The following is a 21,516-nucleotide window of genomic DNA, read 5'->3' as shown; positions in this document are numbered from 1 at the left end:
AAGATAAACATTATTTCATCATTCCCACATTTTAGTAAAACCCTAAGGTCAGCCTTACTTGATCACTACCCAGCAGCAGAATCTATGCGACATGTGAATTACGAAGCTTAAAAGAAAAAGGAACAAAGCTGTCCTGTAGATTAAGCCAATCGAACAAAATCACCCCTCAAAAAAGGTGAATTTATATTTACATAACATCAAATTATAGCATTTACTTATATTAAACTAATAATAGAGTATCAGAACCTAATAAAAACACGAATGTTACGAAAAAAAATTTGGAAGTGTTATGACGCGAACCACTGCCCCAATTAAAACTCATTACTGTTCAAAGACGCTACACATTACACTAATCCAACCACACACTCCTAGTATGTAATCATATTGTATTACCCGTGCTATAAACGTTAATCGTACCTTATTATGTTACTAATTGAAATTTAATTATAACAAATTGTACGAAGGATAATACGTTTTGGGTGGATCTTCAGTGTGTCGCTGTCTTCAAATAGCCTTTTCTCATAATACGCAAGTTACAATAATTCTTTTGTAACGAATATGATGTTTCTCATTATTTTATTGGAACAAATCACACAAAAAACAACGGATTTTCCAGTGATTCTCAATTTGCTGGTGCTCAGAAACGGCAAATATACATACAGGCTTGAAATGAATGCCAATATGGCGCCTCACAACTCTGTACTGAAGGGTGACGGCGTGCGTGTAACGTAGATGGCGTTGTGCCATCTCATTGGTTAACGCTCAGACGCACGCTCATAATATCTGACATGCCAGATATTGCTCTGCACGTTCGGAAAGACTCCCGAACGTGCTGTTCCACGCTATGACGTCACAAACTCGGCACGCTCAACGTTCAACGTTCGGATGCACGGTCCGTGTGCCGACGGCTTAAGCGTCATGGAGGTAAGAATAAGGGGAGATGGCGCTACGTATCCCAGCCGTACTACGTTTTGAAGCCATGGGGGCGTGGCTCGCTGCCATGACACTCTGACCAAAACATTGCCAGTGTGCTATAGCGCTGCGTGTATTACAGTCGCTACTTGCACCATATACGCATGTAACGTCATCCGATTGGTTGTTTCAAAGTTTTTGTTTAAAATAAAATCTCATAAAGGCGAAATTCCGCGTTTCTTCTGATTAAAAATAGTTTTTAATGTAATATTACGAATAGCTAGCCTTCAATGTAAATGATACAATTTTGTTAATTCAGTAATAAACGTGCATCACAAACTAAATAATAGAAACTGAAAACTAAGTTAGCTATACCCTCCCTCCAAAGCCCCATAAATACATCTTGTTTGTAATACGTACTGGGACATTTCAGTTACGTTACATTACTGGGAAACACTGTTCATTACCACCAATATTTACTGAAATACGGTACATAGAATGGCAAATCTACACAGTTTCCTGTTTAGGCCTATACTTTACGCCAGTTAATGTAGTGTTAGCTTTTAATTTGGTACATGATGAAGACAAAGTTAGTTACTCAACACTTCGATTATCGACGATACGTACGTATTATACTGAAACGTGAACTTGAAAACTAAGAATTTAATTCTTTGAATTAACATACCTTTTGCAAATGTTTTGGGTGTGTAGGGAAAACTGATGGTACAGCATTTTCTCGGAGCCTTACTGTTGAAAGGGAAGTTCGGTCTATGTCCTCTTCTCGGAAATGCTGAGAACATATAGTGCTCCATTTAGACGCACGCCAATTCTTCCTCCTCACGGCATTCTCCCACAGAGCTTTCTGACTTTTTTTTTTTAGGAAATCTAAAATCATACAGGAGAAAAACACGCTATAGTACAAGCACCGATGTTGCACACGTTCATTCACAATGAAGTTGTAAAATCACACTTAACGAGACAACTTACACATGAAATGTTATTCCCTTCGATTTCGCATCACAATCAGAACGATTCGTACATCCGAACACCACAGAAGTCACCGTAATAGCGCAAAATCCTTCCAAAAGCTAGCGACAAGCCTATGCACACAAGCTTACAGCAGCAATGTTTTGGTCTGATTGAGATGGCTACCCTCGGCTTCACATAGCTTCACAGCTGTGACGTCACGGCGTCTCCCTCTATTCTTACCTCCATGGTAAGCGTACTGTCATATCGCTGGCTGAGTTGCGGACTATCTTTGCGGGCAGCGCGCTAGCAGAGTCGAACACCTGACACGGAACTGTTACGTTGTGTTGTGTTGCGGGTAGCTCTACACGTGAGAGGCATTGTTATTATGGAAGTTCAAGTGTTGCTACAAGTGCTATTACAGTAAAGTGATGAAACATGGAAGTGATTCAGAGGGAAGTACGTAATGATGTAATTAAAAATGAGCAGTGCCCGCCGATAATGTATTTGTGTATCCTCTCGTTGCGTGTCGCACCGTACATCAATCATCAGCGCCGTGTTCGGCCTCTCAGAGTGGGCTAATGTCGATCAGCAATATAGTTTACCACCAAAGAGAGCATTCAAGTACCAGTGTCTTGTATTGAGCGTGAGAACGTGCGTTCTGTCATCGCTTTTCTGCACCATCAACAATCTACATCTACATCTACATCTACATCCATACTCCGCAAGCCACCTGACGGTGTGTGGCGGAGGGTACCTTGAGTACCTCTATCGGTTCTCCCTTCTATTCCAGTCTCGTATTGTTCGTGGAAAGAAGGATTGTCGGTATGCCTCTGTGTGGGCTCTAATCTCTCTGATTTTATCCTCATGGTCTCTTCGCGAGATATACGTAGGAGGGAGCAATATACTGCATGACTCTTCGGTGAAGGTATGTTCTCGAAACTTTGACAAAAGCCCGTACCGAGCTACTGAGCGTCTCTCCTGCAGAGTCTTCCACTGGAGTTTATCTATCGTAACGCTTTCGCGATTACTAAATGATCCTGTAACGAAGCGCGCTGCTCTCCGTTGGATCTTCTCTACATCTTCTATCAACCCTATCTGGTACGGATCCCACACTGCTGAGCAGTATTCAAGCAGTGGGCGAACAAGCGTACTGTAACCTACTTCCTTTGTTTTCGGATTGCATTTCCTTAGGATTCTTCCAATGAATCTCAGTCTGGCATCTGCTTTACCGACGATCAACATTATATGATCATTCCATTTTAAATCACTCCTAATGCGTACTCCAAGATAATTTATGGTATTAACTGCTTCCAGTTGCTGACCTGCTATTTTGTAGCTAAATGATAAAGGATCTATCTTTCTGTGTATTCGCAGCACATTACACTTGTCTACATTGAGATTCAATTAACAACAGCCGCGCCCCAATGGTTACGCGCACGCTCGTACAAGTGAGAGCTGAGAACTGAAAACTTAACTTTATGAACAATGTTAGATTATTACTAGTGTCAAGGAAGACTGGTGCCAGAAATCTATGTATGCGTGACGAACATAAGAACGTGCGATCATTCGGCTTCCGCATCATCAGCAATCACCCGCGTTGCGTCGGTTACGCGTACGCTCGTCCAAGTGATATTGTGGACAGATAATCATCAATAAGTTAATTGGCATAAACACTTATGACTTATAGAGTGTAAACAGTGCAACGTGTGATTTTCATATCGTCTCAGAACATAGATGTTCATACCAGACGTAGGACAGTGTTGTGCTTAACGTTGAGTGGCTCCCATAAACCCGCTTGCATATTTAAATACATAATTTCAGGCAAACCAGCAGCACTGTGGATGCAGGGTAAATTTAAGGAGCCCGCTGAAAAAATCTTTTAGAAACGAACGAGCTATAGAATATGCTGTCGCCACGTACCCCGTCTGCTCTCCCCAGACCCCTCCCCACCGTTTTGTATTTTCGTAATTGAGTGCCACCAGGGTGGCAAGATTGGGGGATATTTTGCTATTTGGGCTACTTATGATAGAATTTTGAGCAATTAAAAAAAAAGAATGCAACCATCGCCGCCTGGGCGATATTTTTGTTGATCATTGATACAGGCAAATCCAAGTGCATTTTTGTCCACTGATTTTAATGTAATGTTATTTGTAGTTACGTTTACTGCTCCGCTGCGTTGTGGAATACTGAAATATTGTAATCCCAAAATTGTACCAGTCTCCAAATAACGACTCCAGTGCCAAAAATTAAACTGTTATAGATATGTGATTAGGCTGTAATAGTAGGGTTTAAATATTTTTGACTTACTATAGCTCTAGTGGACAAATCAAAATTTATTTTCCTGTTCTTTCTCACATGTTACATGTTGTAAGAAACTATCACAGCAGCACACAGAACAAAAGCAATAAACGGCAATACTTAACATTAAATTCAACTGCAAGTAAGAACAGAACTGCTCAAGTAAAGCCAACAATGTGCAGTTGTCGGTCTCGGCTGGGTACGGATGGATGATAGCCGGTGGTGTTATTGATATACCGATAATTTAAATCTATCTTGGCTATCGACAGTGCGTATCCCTTTTTCGTGGTGTGGTTTAAACTAAAAATATTTACCAGTTTCACTACACGCCAACTAGATCATTTGTAATTTCATTTAGGTGATAGGTGGGATCCGGACTTCCTCCCCCCCCCCCCCTCCTTGCTCCTTTGGCTACATTCTTGTTGCAGAAAATGGATAATCTGAGCCCAGGACAAATTTGCGAATGAGACAAGCGTGCGGAATGTCTCAGATTCTGTTTTAATACGTAAACTCACGATTATCCGCAGTAACTGAGGACTTGAAAACCACGGATAATCCATATTGAAGGTACACAATAATGTATTAGCGTTGTTCAAAAACAAAAGTTTTACGTCATACACTCCTGGAAATGTAAAAAAGAACACATTGACACCGGTGTGTCAGACCCACCATACTTGCTCCGGACACTGCGAGAGGGCTGTACAAGCAATGATCACACGCACGGCACGGAGCTCCATCGCAGTCTTTAACACTGGTAGCATGCCGCGACAGCGTGGACGTGAACCGTATGTGCAGTTGACGGACTTTGAGCGAGGGCGTATAGTGGGCATGCGGGAGGCCGGGTGCACGTACCGCCGAATTGCTCAACACGTGGGGCGTGAGGTCTCCACAGTACATCGATGTTGTCGCCAGTGGTCGGCGGAAGGTGCACGTGCCCGTCGTCTTGGGACCGGACCGCAGCGACGCACGGATGCACGCCAAGACCGTAGGATCCTACGCAGTGCCGTAGGGGACCGCACCGCCACTTCCCAGCAAATTAGGGACACTGTTGCTCCTGGGGTATCGGCGAGGACCATTCGCAACCGTCTCCATGAAGCTGGGCTACGGTCCCGCACACCGTTAGGCCGTCTTCCGCTCACGCCCCAACATCGTGCAGCCCGCCTCCAGTGGTGTCGCGACAGGCGTGAATGGAGGGACGAATGGAGACGTGTCGTCTTCAGCGATGAGAGTCGCTTCTGCCTTGGTGCCAATGATGGTCGTATGCGTGTTTGGCGCCGTGCAGGTGAGCGCCACAGTCAGGACTGCATACGACCGAGGCACACAGGGCCAACACCCGGCATCATGGTGTGGGGAGCGATCTCCTACACTGGCCGTACACCACTGGTGATCGTCGAGGGGACACTGAATAGTGCACGGTACATCCAAACCGTCATCGAACCCATCGTTCTACCATTCCTAGACCGGCAAGGGAACTTGCTGTTCCAACAGGACAATGCACGTCCGCATGTATCCCGTGCCACCCAACGTGCTCTAGAAGGTGTAAGTCAACTACCCTGGCCAGCAAGATCTCCGGATCTGTCCCCCATTGAGCATGTTTGGGACTGGATGAAGCGTCGTCTCACGCGGTCTGCACGTCCAGCACGAACGCTGGTCCAACTGAGGCGCCAGGTGGAAATGGCATGGCAAGCCGTTCCACAGGACTACATCCAGCATCTCTACGATCGTCTCCATGGGAGAATAGCAGCCTGCATTGCTGCGAAAGGTGGATATACACTGTACTAGTGCCGACATTGTGCATGCTCTGTTGCCTGTGTCTATGTGCCTGTGGTTCTGTCAGTGTGATCATGTGATGTATCTGACCCCAGGAATGTGTCAATAAAGTTTCCCCTTCCTGGGACAATGAATTCACGGTGTTCTTATTTCAATTTCCAGGAGTGTAGTTAATATCAGCTATAAATTTCCTTGCATAATAAACTCCTGCAAATAATTGCATAATTCAGAAGCAGCCTCATTATTCTCACCTAACTTTTCTTCTTGGACGGCAATCTCCCGGACACCATGACGCTGTTGAAATCATGTTAAGCATCCGGAAGGTGCATTAAAATCTCCTTCAAACCCAGATTCTGAAAAAAAGAAACTGGGCGTGTTTGGCGCATTTTGGGCCGGGTATTCGTGTGCCCTCTGCTCTTTTCTGTTGAAACCGTTCCAACATATACTGAGGAATCAAAGAATCTGCCTAATATCGTGTAGGGCCTCCGCGAGCACGCTCAAGTGCCGCAACAGGACGTGGCATGGACTCGACTAATGTCTGAAGTAGTGCTGGAGGGAATTGACACTATGAATCTTGCAGGGCTGTCCATAAATCCGTAAGAGTACGAGGGAGTGGAGACCTTTTCTGAAGAGCACGTTTGCAAGGCATTCCAGATATACTCAATAATGTTCATGTCTGGGGAGTTTGGTTGCCAGAGGAAGTGTTTAAACTCAGAAGAGTGTTCCTGGAGCCACTCTGTAGCAATTCTTGACGTGTGGGGTGTCGCATTGTCCTGCTGGAATTGCCAAGTCCGTCGGAATGTCAGAGTCGTATCTAGACGTATTCGGGTTCCCATACAACTCCAGCTGCAGCGGTCCACACTATTACGCAGCCTCCACCAGCTTGACCAGGCCCCTGCTGACATGCAGCGTTCATGGACTCGTGCGATTGTCTCCATACCTCTACACGTCCATCCGCTCGATACAATTTGAAACGAGACTCGTCCGACCAGGCAACTTTGCGGAAGGGTTGCCCTCCCGTCAGGTTGAACGATTCTCTTCAGTTGTCGTTGGTCCCGTTCTTGCAGAATCTTTCTCCGGCCACAGCGATGTCGGAGATTTGATGTTTCACCGGATTCCTGATATTCACCGCACACTCGTGAAATTGTCATACGGTAAAATCTCCACTTCATCGCTACCTCGGAGATGCTATGTCCCATCGCTCGTGCGTCGGCTATAACACCACGTTCAAATTCGCTTAAGGGGCTCCGGAAAGGCTCAAAATCATGAAAAGTTCAATTTTTACTTTTTTGCGTTTTCTGAATCTGCAGACTATTACCTTTTAATAGATATATAATTTATTCAATTCCGAAGACTACAACTATTTTTAAATTTTTTTTTTGAAATGTGTTCTACATGGGCGTGACCCACTGTGGCGCTGTTAAACTGCTGTCAAATGGTGTTATTATTAACGTCCGTGTTCATAAGGTACATTTTAGTGATGTGAGATAAAGTATGTGTTGTGGCTAACCTGTGATGGTTCAATATATATCGCTGGTGTGATTGTCGATTGTTTCATGTTTATTTACTCTGTCGTTATCTCAAAAATATTCGTAATTAATTCTGTTCTTGAGTCTCTGTTTTGTTGAAGTATAATAATGAGTAAAAGTAAAGGCTATTAGGCAAAATACACAAAGTGTCGACGAAATGAAGAAGGCTGTTTGGGCTTTTTTTTTCATACTTCTTCAACCGATGAAAATCCCCAACATAGCTTGTGTCCCAAAGAAGAAGACAGTTGGTGTAAATATAACAAAGGATTGCTAACTGGCGAAGTGTACACTCATAAGCATAGTCTGCCTCATGCAATAACGGAGGTGATAAAACCTATTTTCAGAGACTTAGCAGCACCTGAACTGTTGAAAAAGTGTATTCACGGAAAAACTCAAAACCCCAATGAAAGTGTAAATAGTGTTATATGATGGAGAATCCCCAAGACTGTATTTGTTGGAATAGAAACACTTCACTTTGGTGTGTATGATGCTTTTGCGACTTTCAATTATGGCAACATTGTAAGGTGCAAGGTATTTAGAAATATGGAAATGAAGATAGGTTCTAACATGGTACGAGCGATGCTTGCTTTAGACAAGGAACGCCTTCGGGCTGCAGACAGGGCTGTTAAAGAGTCTAGAAATACAAGCAAGAGTAAACAGGAGGAGGAACAAGAGGAAGCTGGAGGAGGAGTTTGCAGAGGATGAAGGTAATCCATCCTATGGACCTGGAATGCACTAAAAAGTTAATCCAATCTTTGTCGCTCGATTCCCAAAACTTTTATTTTCTCATACTAATTACATGTTTTCTAAGGATCTTCCAAACATATTTGTTTCAAACTTTCAGTAAATGTTACACAGTACCTTCTGCATAATTTAACACAGCCTTTTTCCAAAAAACTGTATATTTTTGAATATATAAATAAAAAATTGCAAAAAAATGTTGTGAATTTTCATTACAATTGAAAAAAAATCATCTTTAATAACTGAACTAAAATTTTGTAAAATCCCTGTGTTAAGTTGTAGCCCATATTCCAATGAATAATCTGTAAAAAGTTCAACTTCCTACCTCAAATACTTTGTGAGGAAAGATGTAATTTATAAGCGTTATTTTAACATTGCAAGTATAGGGCGTTCCGGAGCCCCTTAAGGCTTGATAACTTGCCATTGTAGCAACAGTAACGGATCTAACAACTGCGCTTGACACTTGTATTATGCAGGCACTGCCGACCGCAACGCCGTGTTCTGCACATTTACATATATCTGTATTTGAATACACATGTCTATACTAGTTTCTTTGCCGCTTCAGTGTAGCTTTATACAGTGATCCGAGTATGTCCTCAACCATCTGTCTACAACCTGCAATCGTACATCCATCATTTAAATTCCCGTTCTGGGGAGGGATTTTAATTGAAAGTCGCTTGTCCGATGTCGACGGATAAATACGATATTGCAGTGCCTGTTTCGTTCAGAAATCGGCTCATGCATGTCCGAAGGAACATTGCATCGTAATTCTGAATAATCCTGGTAGTATCGTATGTAACCTTTAGATGAATTCAGAACTGCTAGCAAACTGAATTACTTTGTTTCCGTTTTTCCGATAGGATAGGAGTTTCATACCCATTGTAAATCAATGGCATATTTCGCGCATCAGTACTATGTATTGCGGATTATTTGCATTTTCTGCTGTAGCAGCTTTCAAACATGGTCCTGCACTAATAGAACCAATGATTATCTTCCGCTACAATTACGGTACAGTGCTTGCTGTGTCCGAGCAGCTAACTGCACATTGTTCAGTACATTCGTGTTGCAACGTCGGATTATCGTTCACCTGCGACCACTCTTGAGTTAAAAAAAAAAATTCAGCAGCAAAAGTAGTGAGAGAAATAGGCCGCGAATAATCCGCAAAGTAGATAATCCGCCTGCGGATAATCGAGATTTTACTGTATTTATATTGACGATACGCTGAGGCAATGGATAAGTAACTGAAATTTTTATACATGTAACTTCAACGAAAGGAATTATTCTACGACTCTTTGCTGATGATGAAGCTGTGATTGCTGCTAGCGAGAACACAAATCTTCCTTGGTAGTAAAACAGTCAGCTAAGTCGACCAGTTTAAATTCTTAGGACTGAAGGTAGATGGAAGGCTTCCTTGGAAAAGATTTTGTGCAGAAACGGAACATTGCTATTTTCCACTATAACAATGATCTCCACTTTCTCTGCGTTGGAGCACAAAGGCGTGTTTGCTTTGCTTACTTTCAATCCTATGTCTTGTGTTATATTTTCGGGCAACTCTATGCACTCACCAAGAATATTCTTAGCCCAGAAAAGGCCAGCATCAGTACATGAACTTCGTGTATGCTGTTGGGCTTCTAACTCTGCCATCTCAGCACATATATCCATCATGGTATTTTATGTCGACAATATTAACTCATTCGTAACAAACTGAAACATTCATTAACAGTAACACTAGGAAACAATGCTGTTCACCCCTATTTTAATAAACTCAACCAAATATGTTACTTTGACCAGGACCTCTTCCTGCTGTTACCCCACAACAATGCAGAACTGCCGCATAAGAACAACACAGGATTAGAGTAAACTGCTGTGCTCTCAGCTTTGTGAAAATTACGATTGTGAATTTGCCAATAGTACCACAGTGTACTCATCCTCTCCTGCACGAAGGAAGAGTCTGTCTTCGAAATTGTGAACTGTAAATATAATTCCACATCCAAGTCATGTTGGACTTAATTTCTGGCCTCATAAACAACCCACTGCCAAATCCCATCTCAGAGCATCACCTACTTCTCGAGCAATTAGCACTGTAGCTGTGAATTCATGGCTTGGTTTTCACCAATTGGTTGAACCCCCCCTCAGCATTCTGCAGCTGATAATACCACAACTATGACAAACAAATTTTGCAAACCGACATACAGAAAATCTCCTATGGCATAATGGGGAAACAGTTTGAAATCTTCATTAGGTTGCCGACAAAGGGAGTGTTCCACCTTCCATCTTATCAGAGAGCCTCCCAGAAATGCCGCTAAGGCTCAGGACCTCTCAAGGACTACAGCAGTCTGCTAGAGCACAAGTTAACCCTTGCATGATGTCTCGGGTCATTTTAGACCACAAGGCTCGTTTAACTACAAATAAACAGTTTTAATGTGGGTGTAGATTACTCATCCTACAGATAGCTATTCACGGACTTTTTATTATAACTGGGTAAAATATTTATGATTATATCACAGTTTGTAGTACAACAATTTGAAATTTTTGCAGTGGGGTCAGAAAATACTCCAGGTATTCGTTATGTGGTTTTCAGTGTTATATATGTTTTGTTACGAAAATAAATCTTGCCAACAATGCACCTTATAAACCGACATTCATTTGTACATTGTTGTAAACAATAAATCTAAAATACGTTCACGTGCATTGTTACGACAAATTCACAGTTTGGACGTGAGTTTTGTGGAAGGAAGACAGGGTGTTATAGTTTATTCGTCAATTTGCAAGGGGCTACAGTCTCGAGCAGGCTTTGGCAGATTTACGGGAGAGTGATATTGATAATGAATCAATTTTTGGAAACGGGTATGACAGTGATGCTGATGGAAATATGATAGGGGAAGATATACAGGTCGGAGATGAAGCGGATATGAGTGACTGTGAAGATGATGATAATGGTATTCAGGTTATGAGTGCATCTTCTTTTGGGTGTAGAAGTGGATAGATGACATATAACACAGTACCACCTGATGTGCGCAAGCAGGTTTCAAGGAATGTAATATGTGAAACTGCATATTCCATGTCACCTTAGACCAAAATTCCAGACAAAGCCAGATTGTTTCAGACTTTTTATCAGCAATCACACGCGGAGTGCAATAGTAATGCATAAAAAAAATTATTTTGTGTAAAGTGACACGTTCCTCATCATTACGAAATGTTGTATTCATGATCTATGGAACAAGGATTTATGTATGTATGTACCAATAATCATCCAAAAGATAACAAAATTCTGTACCCAACTATTGAATGATGGATTGAAGTTGATGCTACAGAGCTGCAGGCATTCTTTGGTCTACTAATAATAGCTGTCTTGTATGAGGCATGTGGGAAGCCTTTGAGTCAGTTTTGGTCAGAAGAGTATGGCTTACCTATTTTTTGAGTGACAATGAGCTTTTCAAGATTTCGTGATATTTTGATGTCTCTCCAGTTCAATGATAAACTTCCAAGGGAAGAAAAAAAAGCACCTTATGGAACTGTGTTAGAAATGTTCGTTGATGCGTGCATTTCGTTTTATGTCCCTGGACCTTATATTACAGTTGATGAGCATCTGTGTACTGTCAGGGATTGGTGTCCATCCTAGAGGTACATTCCTTTGAAACCTCAAAAGTATGGGATAAACGTGTTGGCTGCTGTAAATTGTGAGACCAATTGTGTCATAAATGCACTAGTGTATACGGGGAAATCTGCTGAAGGAAGGGAAACAAATCAAGGGAAACGAATGGTACGTGATTTAGTGGTAGGGACATTACGGCTGATAACTTTTTTACAAGTTTTGATTTTGGACAAGAACTTCTTACTAACAAATTGACTATTGTGGGAACTCTTCGGGCCAACCGAAAAGAGATACCAAAAGAAATGTTGCCATCAAAACAGAAGCGTCCATTACCAGCCACTTTTGGGTATGCATAGAATACTGTTTTAGCTTCGTATGTTTCTGTACAAAATAAATCAGTCATTTTGTTGTCCATTCTACACCAAAAATTTGATATAAGTGAGCATGAGCACAATAAACATGAAATAATAAAGTTCTATAACTCAACAGAGTCAGGAGTTGATATGGTTGATAAGATGGGTGGACATTATTCAGTGAAACATAGAACAAGAAGGTGGCCACTTGCTGTATTCTTTGATATACTAAATTTAGCTTCTCTCGGTGCTTACGTTCTGTATTGTAAATTTTTACATGATATGAGAAGTAAAAATGCAAGAAGAGAATTCCTCTCAGAAATAGGGAAAGAACTAGTCAAACCTCACACTGAACGACAGATCCTGTCACCCCAGTGCAGAACACAATACAATCGTTGAGCAATAATATCTTCGGGCCTCAAGGATCTCCTTAAAAAAAAAAAAAAAACCAAGATAACCAGGAAGCTGATGTTCCAAATCTGAAAAGAAAGTGGTGTGTTTTCTGCCCAAGGTTAAAGGGCAAGAAAGTGGATCATCGGTGTGATATGTTAAAAGTTTGTCTGTAAATAACATACTAGGATAAGTGTGTTGTGTAATGATTGTTCGTCATATGACTTGGAAAGCAAGTAGGAGTGTATTTCTAATAAAATTCTATTAAGTGATATTCCACATAACATTACTAAATTGCAGTACTGTTACATAGTGTGTGGGTTGTGAATATTTTGTGTTAAAATAATTTTTATAACTAAACAAACTAAACAATATGTTTTCATAGTGCAAACAAATGTAGTAAATAATTACAACTTATATGTAATTTAATTATACTAAGAAACCATGCAGTTGTAATATCAACATCATGCTTATGTTTCTCAATAAATGATAATTATTGTTGTGGACACATTTCAAATTTTATCACCATAAAGTTGCTTGAATCACTTGGGGTCAAAAAAGACCCCAGGCATACAGTGTGTTTTTCCAGAGCTGATACCATGTGAGGGTTAAGCACATACATTCCTCTCTGGATGAGTGAAGTCCTCTTGTAATAAGACATCCCTATCTGCTTGGAAAAGATTTGTGATATCTCAGTTTCCATGGCTATATATTTGTGATTATTTGTCTATATAACATTGCTGTTGCATCTGATATTTTAAGGACTTCTACCTTCCATTCTTTCCTTTGCAGCACAAATCTTGCATTTATGAGAATACTACAGTTCACCTCCTTCCCCACTACTGTATCCTTCAACAGTCTTTCAAAAATAAAAGGGGTAAAAGAAAACAATTGAAATTACAGAGGACTTTACTCTGTTCCTTTGCATTTGTAAAGCACATTATTCCAGCTTACAAGTATACACACTGCTCCACAAATATTAATCAATTCATTATGTAAAGTTAGGGACAGGGATTGGACCCATAGCACACTTTTATCAGGCGTATCAACTCCGTAGACAGTATCATGGAGATACAAGTATGTAATTAGCACTGTATCACTTAAGATCAATAATATGTAGGATATAGTGCAACTGACAGTACAGTTTTTACCAGTCTGGAAAGCAGTGAATTGTTCTTTACCTTAAAAGATATCTATTATGAAATAAAACATTCACAGAAGTCTGTATCACTTCAGTGTCATTTGATGGTTGGAAATAAGGCAGAAGAGGTGCATGAATTCCATATTAGTAGGGCACATTACCTTTAGGCACACAGGTGGTACAGCATTGAGATCTGAGGATTACATCTGCAGCTGAAGACCTGTCACACTTTCACAGAAACACATAATTATCAGTATGTGTGCTCTCAAATGGCAGATGATTTATTCCTTTACTTCTAGTGGCAAAGGTCATGAAACTACTGGTGTATGGCTCATTTTAGCAAGACAGTACATAAAAATTCTATGGTTCAAAAAGTACTGCAACATCGGCACCAACACTAACCATCTTTGAAACAGAGTAAGACAGTGACATCCACACTACTGGTAACTGAAACTTTACCAACAAACATTATCCTCAGGGAAATGGTTATACTAGCACACAATTACAGCTGACCAACTAAATACATTTAAGCTGAGGTCTCTTAGTTTGCTGGTACATTACTGATTAATGGTACTCATTATTATGATCAACTGAGTTCTTGTTGCCACCTTTCTTCACAATATTTTGATGGCTGGCTTAGTCATAACCACCAGGTGCTGCTAAAAGAGATATTGTGCATAGTTGCTGACTGGTCTCCGGTCAGTCAGATGTAGCTCCTATGTTGCATAATTAGTTTGCTTTAGGTCGTAGTTTCATTTTATTAAATAAATCTGTCCTCAACATGAAGGCTGAATTGAACACTGCGGTGTTCACTGATCATGATCCTTTTGGATGGGATGTGCCTGTGCCTTCCCCTGACCTGCAAACTGAATTACTCCAACAGTTACAGGGAGTCTTACAGTTGAACACAGAAAAATCATTGCCAAAGGTGGAAGAGTAGATAACTAACATAAAAAGTTATTGCTCTGATGGGGGGTTGGACCCTTGATCTTTGAGCTTGAAGTCTGGCACTTACTCTATGATTCACAGAGCAGAGCTGCAGTGTAGGAGCCCACACCACAAAAAATTTAAATAAAAATGTGTCTGTCCTAATACTGTCATACAAGTTCTCTTACAATAGTAATTCCAATTGGCAGCCAGTTGAAAGCCTTCAGTTTGAGTTGGCAGTGTATGGGCAAACCAATCAGCCAATAAGATTATTTGAAACTTTCAGCTGAAAGCAGATTGTTTGGTACAGTTTGTACTTGAACTAAAAGTAATTAAATTTTGCATGGTTGTTACAGTCCTTTTATTAGTTGCTCAGTAAACACATTTGCTTTTAGTTACAGTTGATATTTCTAAAGTTTAAACACTGATTTTTTCATGGATTTGACTCTTTTTTTTTAAATTGTCATAGCTGTGTTAATAAATTGAGTTGAATAACTTATTGATTTCAGTTCATTCCACTTTTACATCTTATCAGTTCATTACCCGAGAAATTTTGTTGTAAAATTCATATATTTAACAAAAAAACATAAATGCTATGGTATAGGTTTAAATTTGAAAATTGCTCCAAAATGTTATTTTTGTGGGTTAATTATCACAAAATCTCCCCATAGGGCCTACACCACTGATTCATACTAGGAGTCTGTGGATCCTATGTATTGCTGTGGCACACAGTGTGTTTGTTATTATTTGAAAAAAAAAGAGATAATAATATGATTTGGTTCTTTATTGTCTGTAGGTGTGTGCTGTAAAACTAAGACATAAGATGTATTCTTAGCACATAGCTAATATCAAACTGTTGTGTTTGCATGTTGCAGGCTGGATGGTGAGGAGGTGCGGCTGATGCTGTGGGATACAGCAGGCCAGGAGGAGTTCGACGCCATCACCAAGGCCTACTATCGGGGTGCCCAGGCGTGCGTGCTTGCCTTCTCTACCACTGACCGTGACTCCTTCGAGGCTGCGCACTCCTGGAAGATGAAGGTATGTGGTAGTAGAAGGGGTGCTTACTGTTCTGCCTTCTCAACGTTAGCCAGAGCAACCACCTCCGCCCCCCCCCCCCCCCCCCCACACACACACACACAAAAAAAAAAGAGAGAGAATTTTAGACTCTCACCAGTGCTGTACATCAATGTTTCACATTTAAATACTGCTGTGTTCTTGAGACCTGACATAGAGTATCTGAAAGCTACATGACAGAACACCCCTGTTTCACTCTTATGGATCATTTGTGGCCACAGCACTCTAGAGCAGAACAAGAACAGATGTTGGTTATTTTTCTAAAAAAACTAGCTTTTTGTTTGTTTCCATCTACCTGTTTCCATCTACCTCCTAGTATGGCAATTTGGGCATTGACTTTCATTTGTTACATAAATAAAAGAGTTGCAATGAAAGATATATTTCAAAAACAATATCATTTCCCGTAACATAATCCCATAGACTGTTTCTGAGAATTTTCCCATAAACTGCCTATGGAAAAACAGAGAAGGATAAAATATTTTGAAGACAAGTTCTTATGTAAATGGTGAAATTGTTTATTTTTCAATTTAACACTGGAGTTCAGTTCTCAAAATTTATTTAACTTCTGCTGCAAAAAAAATGTGTGCCTGTTTTCTCAGCAAATAAATATGAATAAAATTATAAATTTGAAATTAATACTAACTGTAAATGAACATTAATTAAATGGAGTCATCCATAAATTATGATGCAGTTTAATCAGATGGGGGCATTAATACCCCAAACTTAAAATAGTAATAGTTCTTAAAAAATGTAGGAAAAGATAGGTTGCTACTTACTGTAAGAGACACATCAAGTTGCAGATGTGCACGATTAAAAGACACTCACTTATACCTTTCAGCCACAGCCTTCGTCAGTAAAGAGAACACACACACACACACACACACACACACACACACACACACACACAGAGAGAGAGAGAGAGAGAGAGAGAGAGAGAGACAAAAGCAAGCACACCTCACATCCACACAACTGCCAACTCCAGCATCTTGGGCCGAAATACAACATCACATGGGATGCAAGCAGCAATCCGGAGGGTGTAGGGGACAGGGGTAGACTGCCGACAAGCACAGCTTCAGGAAGTTGTGGGATATGGAGGCGGGGGGGAAAAGGAACAAAAAAGGAGAGGAGTGAGGAAAGACAGCTGGATGTGTTGGCAGACGGCTGCAGATAAACCGGGTGGGAGATGAGAATGGTGTGGAGATGATAGGACGGAAACTGTTGGGTCGAGGGTGTGGAGGCAGTATGTTACTGTAGGATCAGGCCGGGATAGTTACGGGAGCAGAGAATGTGTTGTAAGGAGAACTCCCATCCACACAGTTCAGAAAAGGGTGGTGGAGGGAAGGATCCAGATGGCTTGGGTAGTGAAGCAGCCATTGAAATCAAGTGTGTTGTGTTCAGCTGCATGTTGTGCCACAGAGTGGTCTACTTTGTTTTTGGCCACAGTTTGGCGGAGTCTGTTCATCCTGGCAGACAGCTGGTTGGTAGTCATACCAATATAAAAAGCTGTGCAATGATTGCAGCAGAGCTGGTAAATGACATGGCTGCTTTCACAGGTGGCCCAGCCCCTGATGGGGTAGGATAAATCTACGACAGGACCAGAATAGGAAGTGTTGGATGGGTGGATTGGACAGGTTTTGCACCTGGGTCTTTCCCAGGTATATGATCCTTTGGTAAGGGGTTGGGATTGGAAGTGGCGTAGTGATGGACTAAGATGCTGTGGAAGTAGGGTGGGTGGTGGAACACCACTTTAGGAGGGGTGGGAAGTGTCTTGGATAGGATGTCCCTCATTTGAGGGCACAATGATTGGTAATCAAAGCTGTAGTGAAGGATGTGGTTCAATTGTTCCAGTCCGGGTTGGTACTGGTTGATGAAGGGGACGCTCCTTTGGGGCTGGTTTTTTTTTTGGGGGGGGGGGGGGGCATGTGGGAGGATTGGAGTTGTTAGGGGAAATGGCACGGAAGATCTGTTTGCGGACTAAGTGTGGAGGATAATACCTATTTGTAAAGGCATTTGGTGAGACGTCTCACTCCCCACTCATACTCCACTATCCCTTTTCCACCACCTCCAGGTTGCTGCTTGTGTCTCACATGATGATGCATTCCAGCACTAGATGCTGGAGTTGGTGGTTACTGATGGAGGTTGTAGCCAAAAGCTATAAGTGAGTGTCTTTTAATCGTGCCTGCCTGCAACTTGACGTGTCCTCTTTATGGTAAGTACCAATCTATCTTTTTCTACATTGTTGATATTTCCTGGAGTTTCCATTCTTTAATAATTCTTCAAATTACCTGTGGTGGTTTCTTAATATCAGAGCATCATCATAACTTGACCAGCAATAAAAAGATATGCATTTCATATTAACTGTTAATGTGACGTTGTGATAATCAAAATAATCACTTTTTTTAAATGCTGAATAATTTCCATAAACTGCATGAGAAAGACGCCATAGACAGAAAATACACTAATCCAAAACCAGTTCTTTTTATTTTTACATAAAAGGTACAATGTTACCAATAACCTGACATCAGAAATGTAAGCTTGTTTCATGCGCATTAACTATTTGCTTTAGATGCTCAGCTGAAGATCTGAAGTTGCATGGTAAAAACCCAGGCACACCAAACACATATCCAAAAACAGAGAACTTCACTTGTAAAACAAACTGTGTGGCTGATGCATTCAGTGCCCTTAGCAGCTAATCTGAATTCATAAACGTTTTCAGTTTCTGGATGTGTATTCAATTCTTTTTGTGTATTCAATTCCTTTTGTGTATTCAATTCGTTTCCTTGTGTATTCAATTCCTTTTTGAAGTTCTCAGTTCCATCCATCACTAGTGTATACTTTGGCTAATGGGTCATCCCAGATACCAGTTACACGCCATATTGTGTAGAATCTGTTAGTTTATCCACTTATGTTGCAGCCACCAAATACTTCCTGTTCATTTTACTAATCCACTAACGGTGATTGTACCCCTTTCCCTTTCTTCTTAATACTTCGACTTAACAACGTCCATAATGCTATCACAGCTTACCAGTTTACTGCATGTTATTTCAATCAACAAGCAATCAGTTGCTAATGCAAATCAGTAAAGACTCACCCCACTGCAGTTACACTAGCTGTGCTACTGTTATGCTACTGATGTTCCAGCTGTAGTTTTCATTTCTAACATATCTGTTGTGTAGATCTTCAGTTGGGAAATGGTCAGTAGCTGTTCATTGAAAGAATAGGCTCTTCTTATTTTGCATCACAAATCATCTCTTGCAGTCAGCTATATTATATTGGTACTTATTAAATGATTCAATCAAATAAAAGGTTTAAAAATTATTAACAATTTCACACACAGCATTTATGCAGCACCGTTAACTTATAGGTGAAGTTTGAAATTCTTTAAAAATCTTTGTTAGGATCTGTATATGTATTAGCTATTCTTTGCCAATAATGATGATAGTGAAGTTGCCAGAGAACAGTTTAGTTTTAGCAAATCTTGCAACAGAGCGTTTCATGGTTCATTAACATTTATGCAACCAAAGAAGATATGGGTGGTGTCCTTTTCACCACATGCTCACAGCAGGGATGCAGTGCAGGTGTTTCTTGAAGGAGCTATATCTAAATCCCAGGGGCATGACCTTGGTTCTGAAGCTCCGTGAACATTTGTGATTGTCATATCAGCTACACACTGATAGCAAAGTATATATTTGTACACAGGCTTCTGCCCTACCACTCTAGAGCTCTCTCAGTTCTTTATTCCATAATTCCCTTCCTGAAACTGTAACTCTTTCTAGGACATGGATAGTGAGTTTGTACAGTGACAAATTTGTACTGGGTTGTGCAGGAGTGTTCCAGTAGTTTGAACAATGAATGATTCTACACAAGCTTCCACCTTGTGGCACATAAAATACAAATGGTGATACATAACATGTAAATCTTTGTATTGCAGCAATCCCTTGTACTTATAAATCTCTCCAGGCATCAGTTACAACAGTTAGGCTGACTGACAAAATAACAACAATAATTTTTAGTGAACATTGCACAATCCAGTAACATCTGTTGTCCACAGTCTCCACAGTACTGATTAAAAACCTTCTCTCCTGAAAGAAACAGAGATTTTCTTGTTTCACAGTAAATGTCTGCTGCACAACTGTTGAATCCTGTAAACTGTGTGGACATTGATAGCACAAGCCTGTATCAAATATTTCTGGTCCTTAGTCATTTTGTTCATAAGTTCCAATTGCACACACATTTATTTGTAGGCAGATGAAGGGATGAATAAGTTCCTCATCCTGGCAAAAAGTATCACAAGGAAGGAAGGAAGATTAATTAGTGTTCAACATTCCAGTGACATAGAGGTCATTACAAACTGAGCACATGCTCAGATTGTTTCAAGGATGGGGAACGAAATCTGCCATGCCCTTTCAAAGGAACCCTCCCAGCATTTTCCTGTAGCAACTGAGGGAAATCACAAAAACCTAAATCAGGAAATCAGGATTGTCGGACGTGGATTTGAACCAACATCCTCCTGAATGCAAGTCCAGTGTGCTAACCTGTGCACCACCTCCAGTAGGAAATAGCACAATGTCTCATCACTAAAGACATTTACATGGTTTTATAATGCTCTCCTCCAAAAATTGCATGCCAGGCAGACCTGTAAATGTCTGCAGCAATGCTTCCAATCTCCACAAAGCTTCAGTGTCTTCTCCAGAGTATACATCTTGTGCTAGTATGTTTGTAGCTCATATTATGCTTCCAATTATTATTTTAGTGGCAAACTAAAGCTAGGCACCCATAAGATGTAGATATCAGATGACGACTACTTACTAACCGAAAATAGTCCATGAGAAAGCATTGTGCAACTTGAGCTGCTGTTTAATTACTGTAGTATAGAGTGCTCACACAATTTTACCATCTAATTTTCAACATTTGCTTATTAGATTTGTAGCAGAATATTTTCGTAAAGGCCATAAGAACCACAGGGTGCATAAAAACATATGCCAGACACTTAATATCAGAACATTATAAAAAGTGTGGTGTGATATCAGAACATTATAAAAAGTTCGTATGAACAAGAGTCCAAAAATTCAACAGTAGGGAAGCATGAAAGGATTTATTATTCATGGCACTTAAACAATACGTCTTCAAAACACATTTACATTTACAAAAATTGCGTCAGTGCATCTTCTGATGATGCATTGGATACTTTGCGGAGAACTGCTGGTGTGTTACATATTTGGTCAAATGTATTTTGAATAGGCTCCCTCAGAACATCAACAAGGGGCTCAAGGTATGCCAAGGAATTTAAATGTCCCAAAGGAATACCCCTTGTGATCAGTCAGGCCATGCAGTAGATCCTCCTTGACCAATCCACATGTTCACAAACTATCCAAAATGATCCATGTAAAGTGAGGTGGAGTACCATCATGCATAAACTACATATATTGGATGATGTCTAGATTTAAGTACATCATTAAGTAAATGAAGCAGCTCATTTCTGTGTGACTATAGACACATTTGTCCAATAAGACCATGCAGAAAGAAGTAGCAATGAGATGATCATGAATGTTCCCAACGCACATGTTGAGGCTGAACCTCTGTTGATGTCTGCCTCATCATACTTCATAAGGGTTTTCAAATGCCCAGACGCAACTGTTATGGTGACTGTGAGATCTCTTTACATGAGAAGCCAATCTCTTAAGTGAGTAAGACATATGTTAAGAATTGCAGAAATGCAGCACACTGCTCTAACACACATTAACAAAGTTATTCTTGGCTGAAAGGCTGCCTCATTTAATCCTTGAACCTATTGAAGGTGATAATGATAGACATGAT

The 21,516-nt window shown here is 40.6% G+C and overlaps 1 protein-coding gene across 1 annotated transcript in view; it reads left to right on the top strand.

Moving 5' to 3' along the window:
• LOC126190844 (ras-related protein Rab-23) overlaps positions 1-21,516 on the top strand; it is a 516,569-nt gene that overhangs the window by 482,917 nt on the left and 12,136 nt on the right. The window contains exon 4 of the mRNA XM_049931429.1: positions 15,501-15,663. Within this exon, the coding sequence (XP_049787386.1) occupies positions 15,501-15,663 (163 nt within the window). The remainder of the gene's footprint in view (positions 1-15,500; positions 15,664-21,516) is intronic.

Source organism: Schistocerca cancellata, chromosome 6 (genome assembly GCF_023864275.1).
Source record: "Schistocerca cancellata isolate TAMUIC-IGC-003103 chromosome 6, iqSchCanc2.1, whole genome shotgun sequence".
Classification (NCBI taxonomy): Eukaryota; Metazoa; Arthropoda; class Insecta; order Orthoptera; family Acrididae; genus Schistocerca; species Schistocerca cancellata.
The sequence above is the reverse complement of the archived record's forward strand: the minus strand, read 5'-3'. Positions and strand labels throughout refer to the sequence as shown.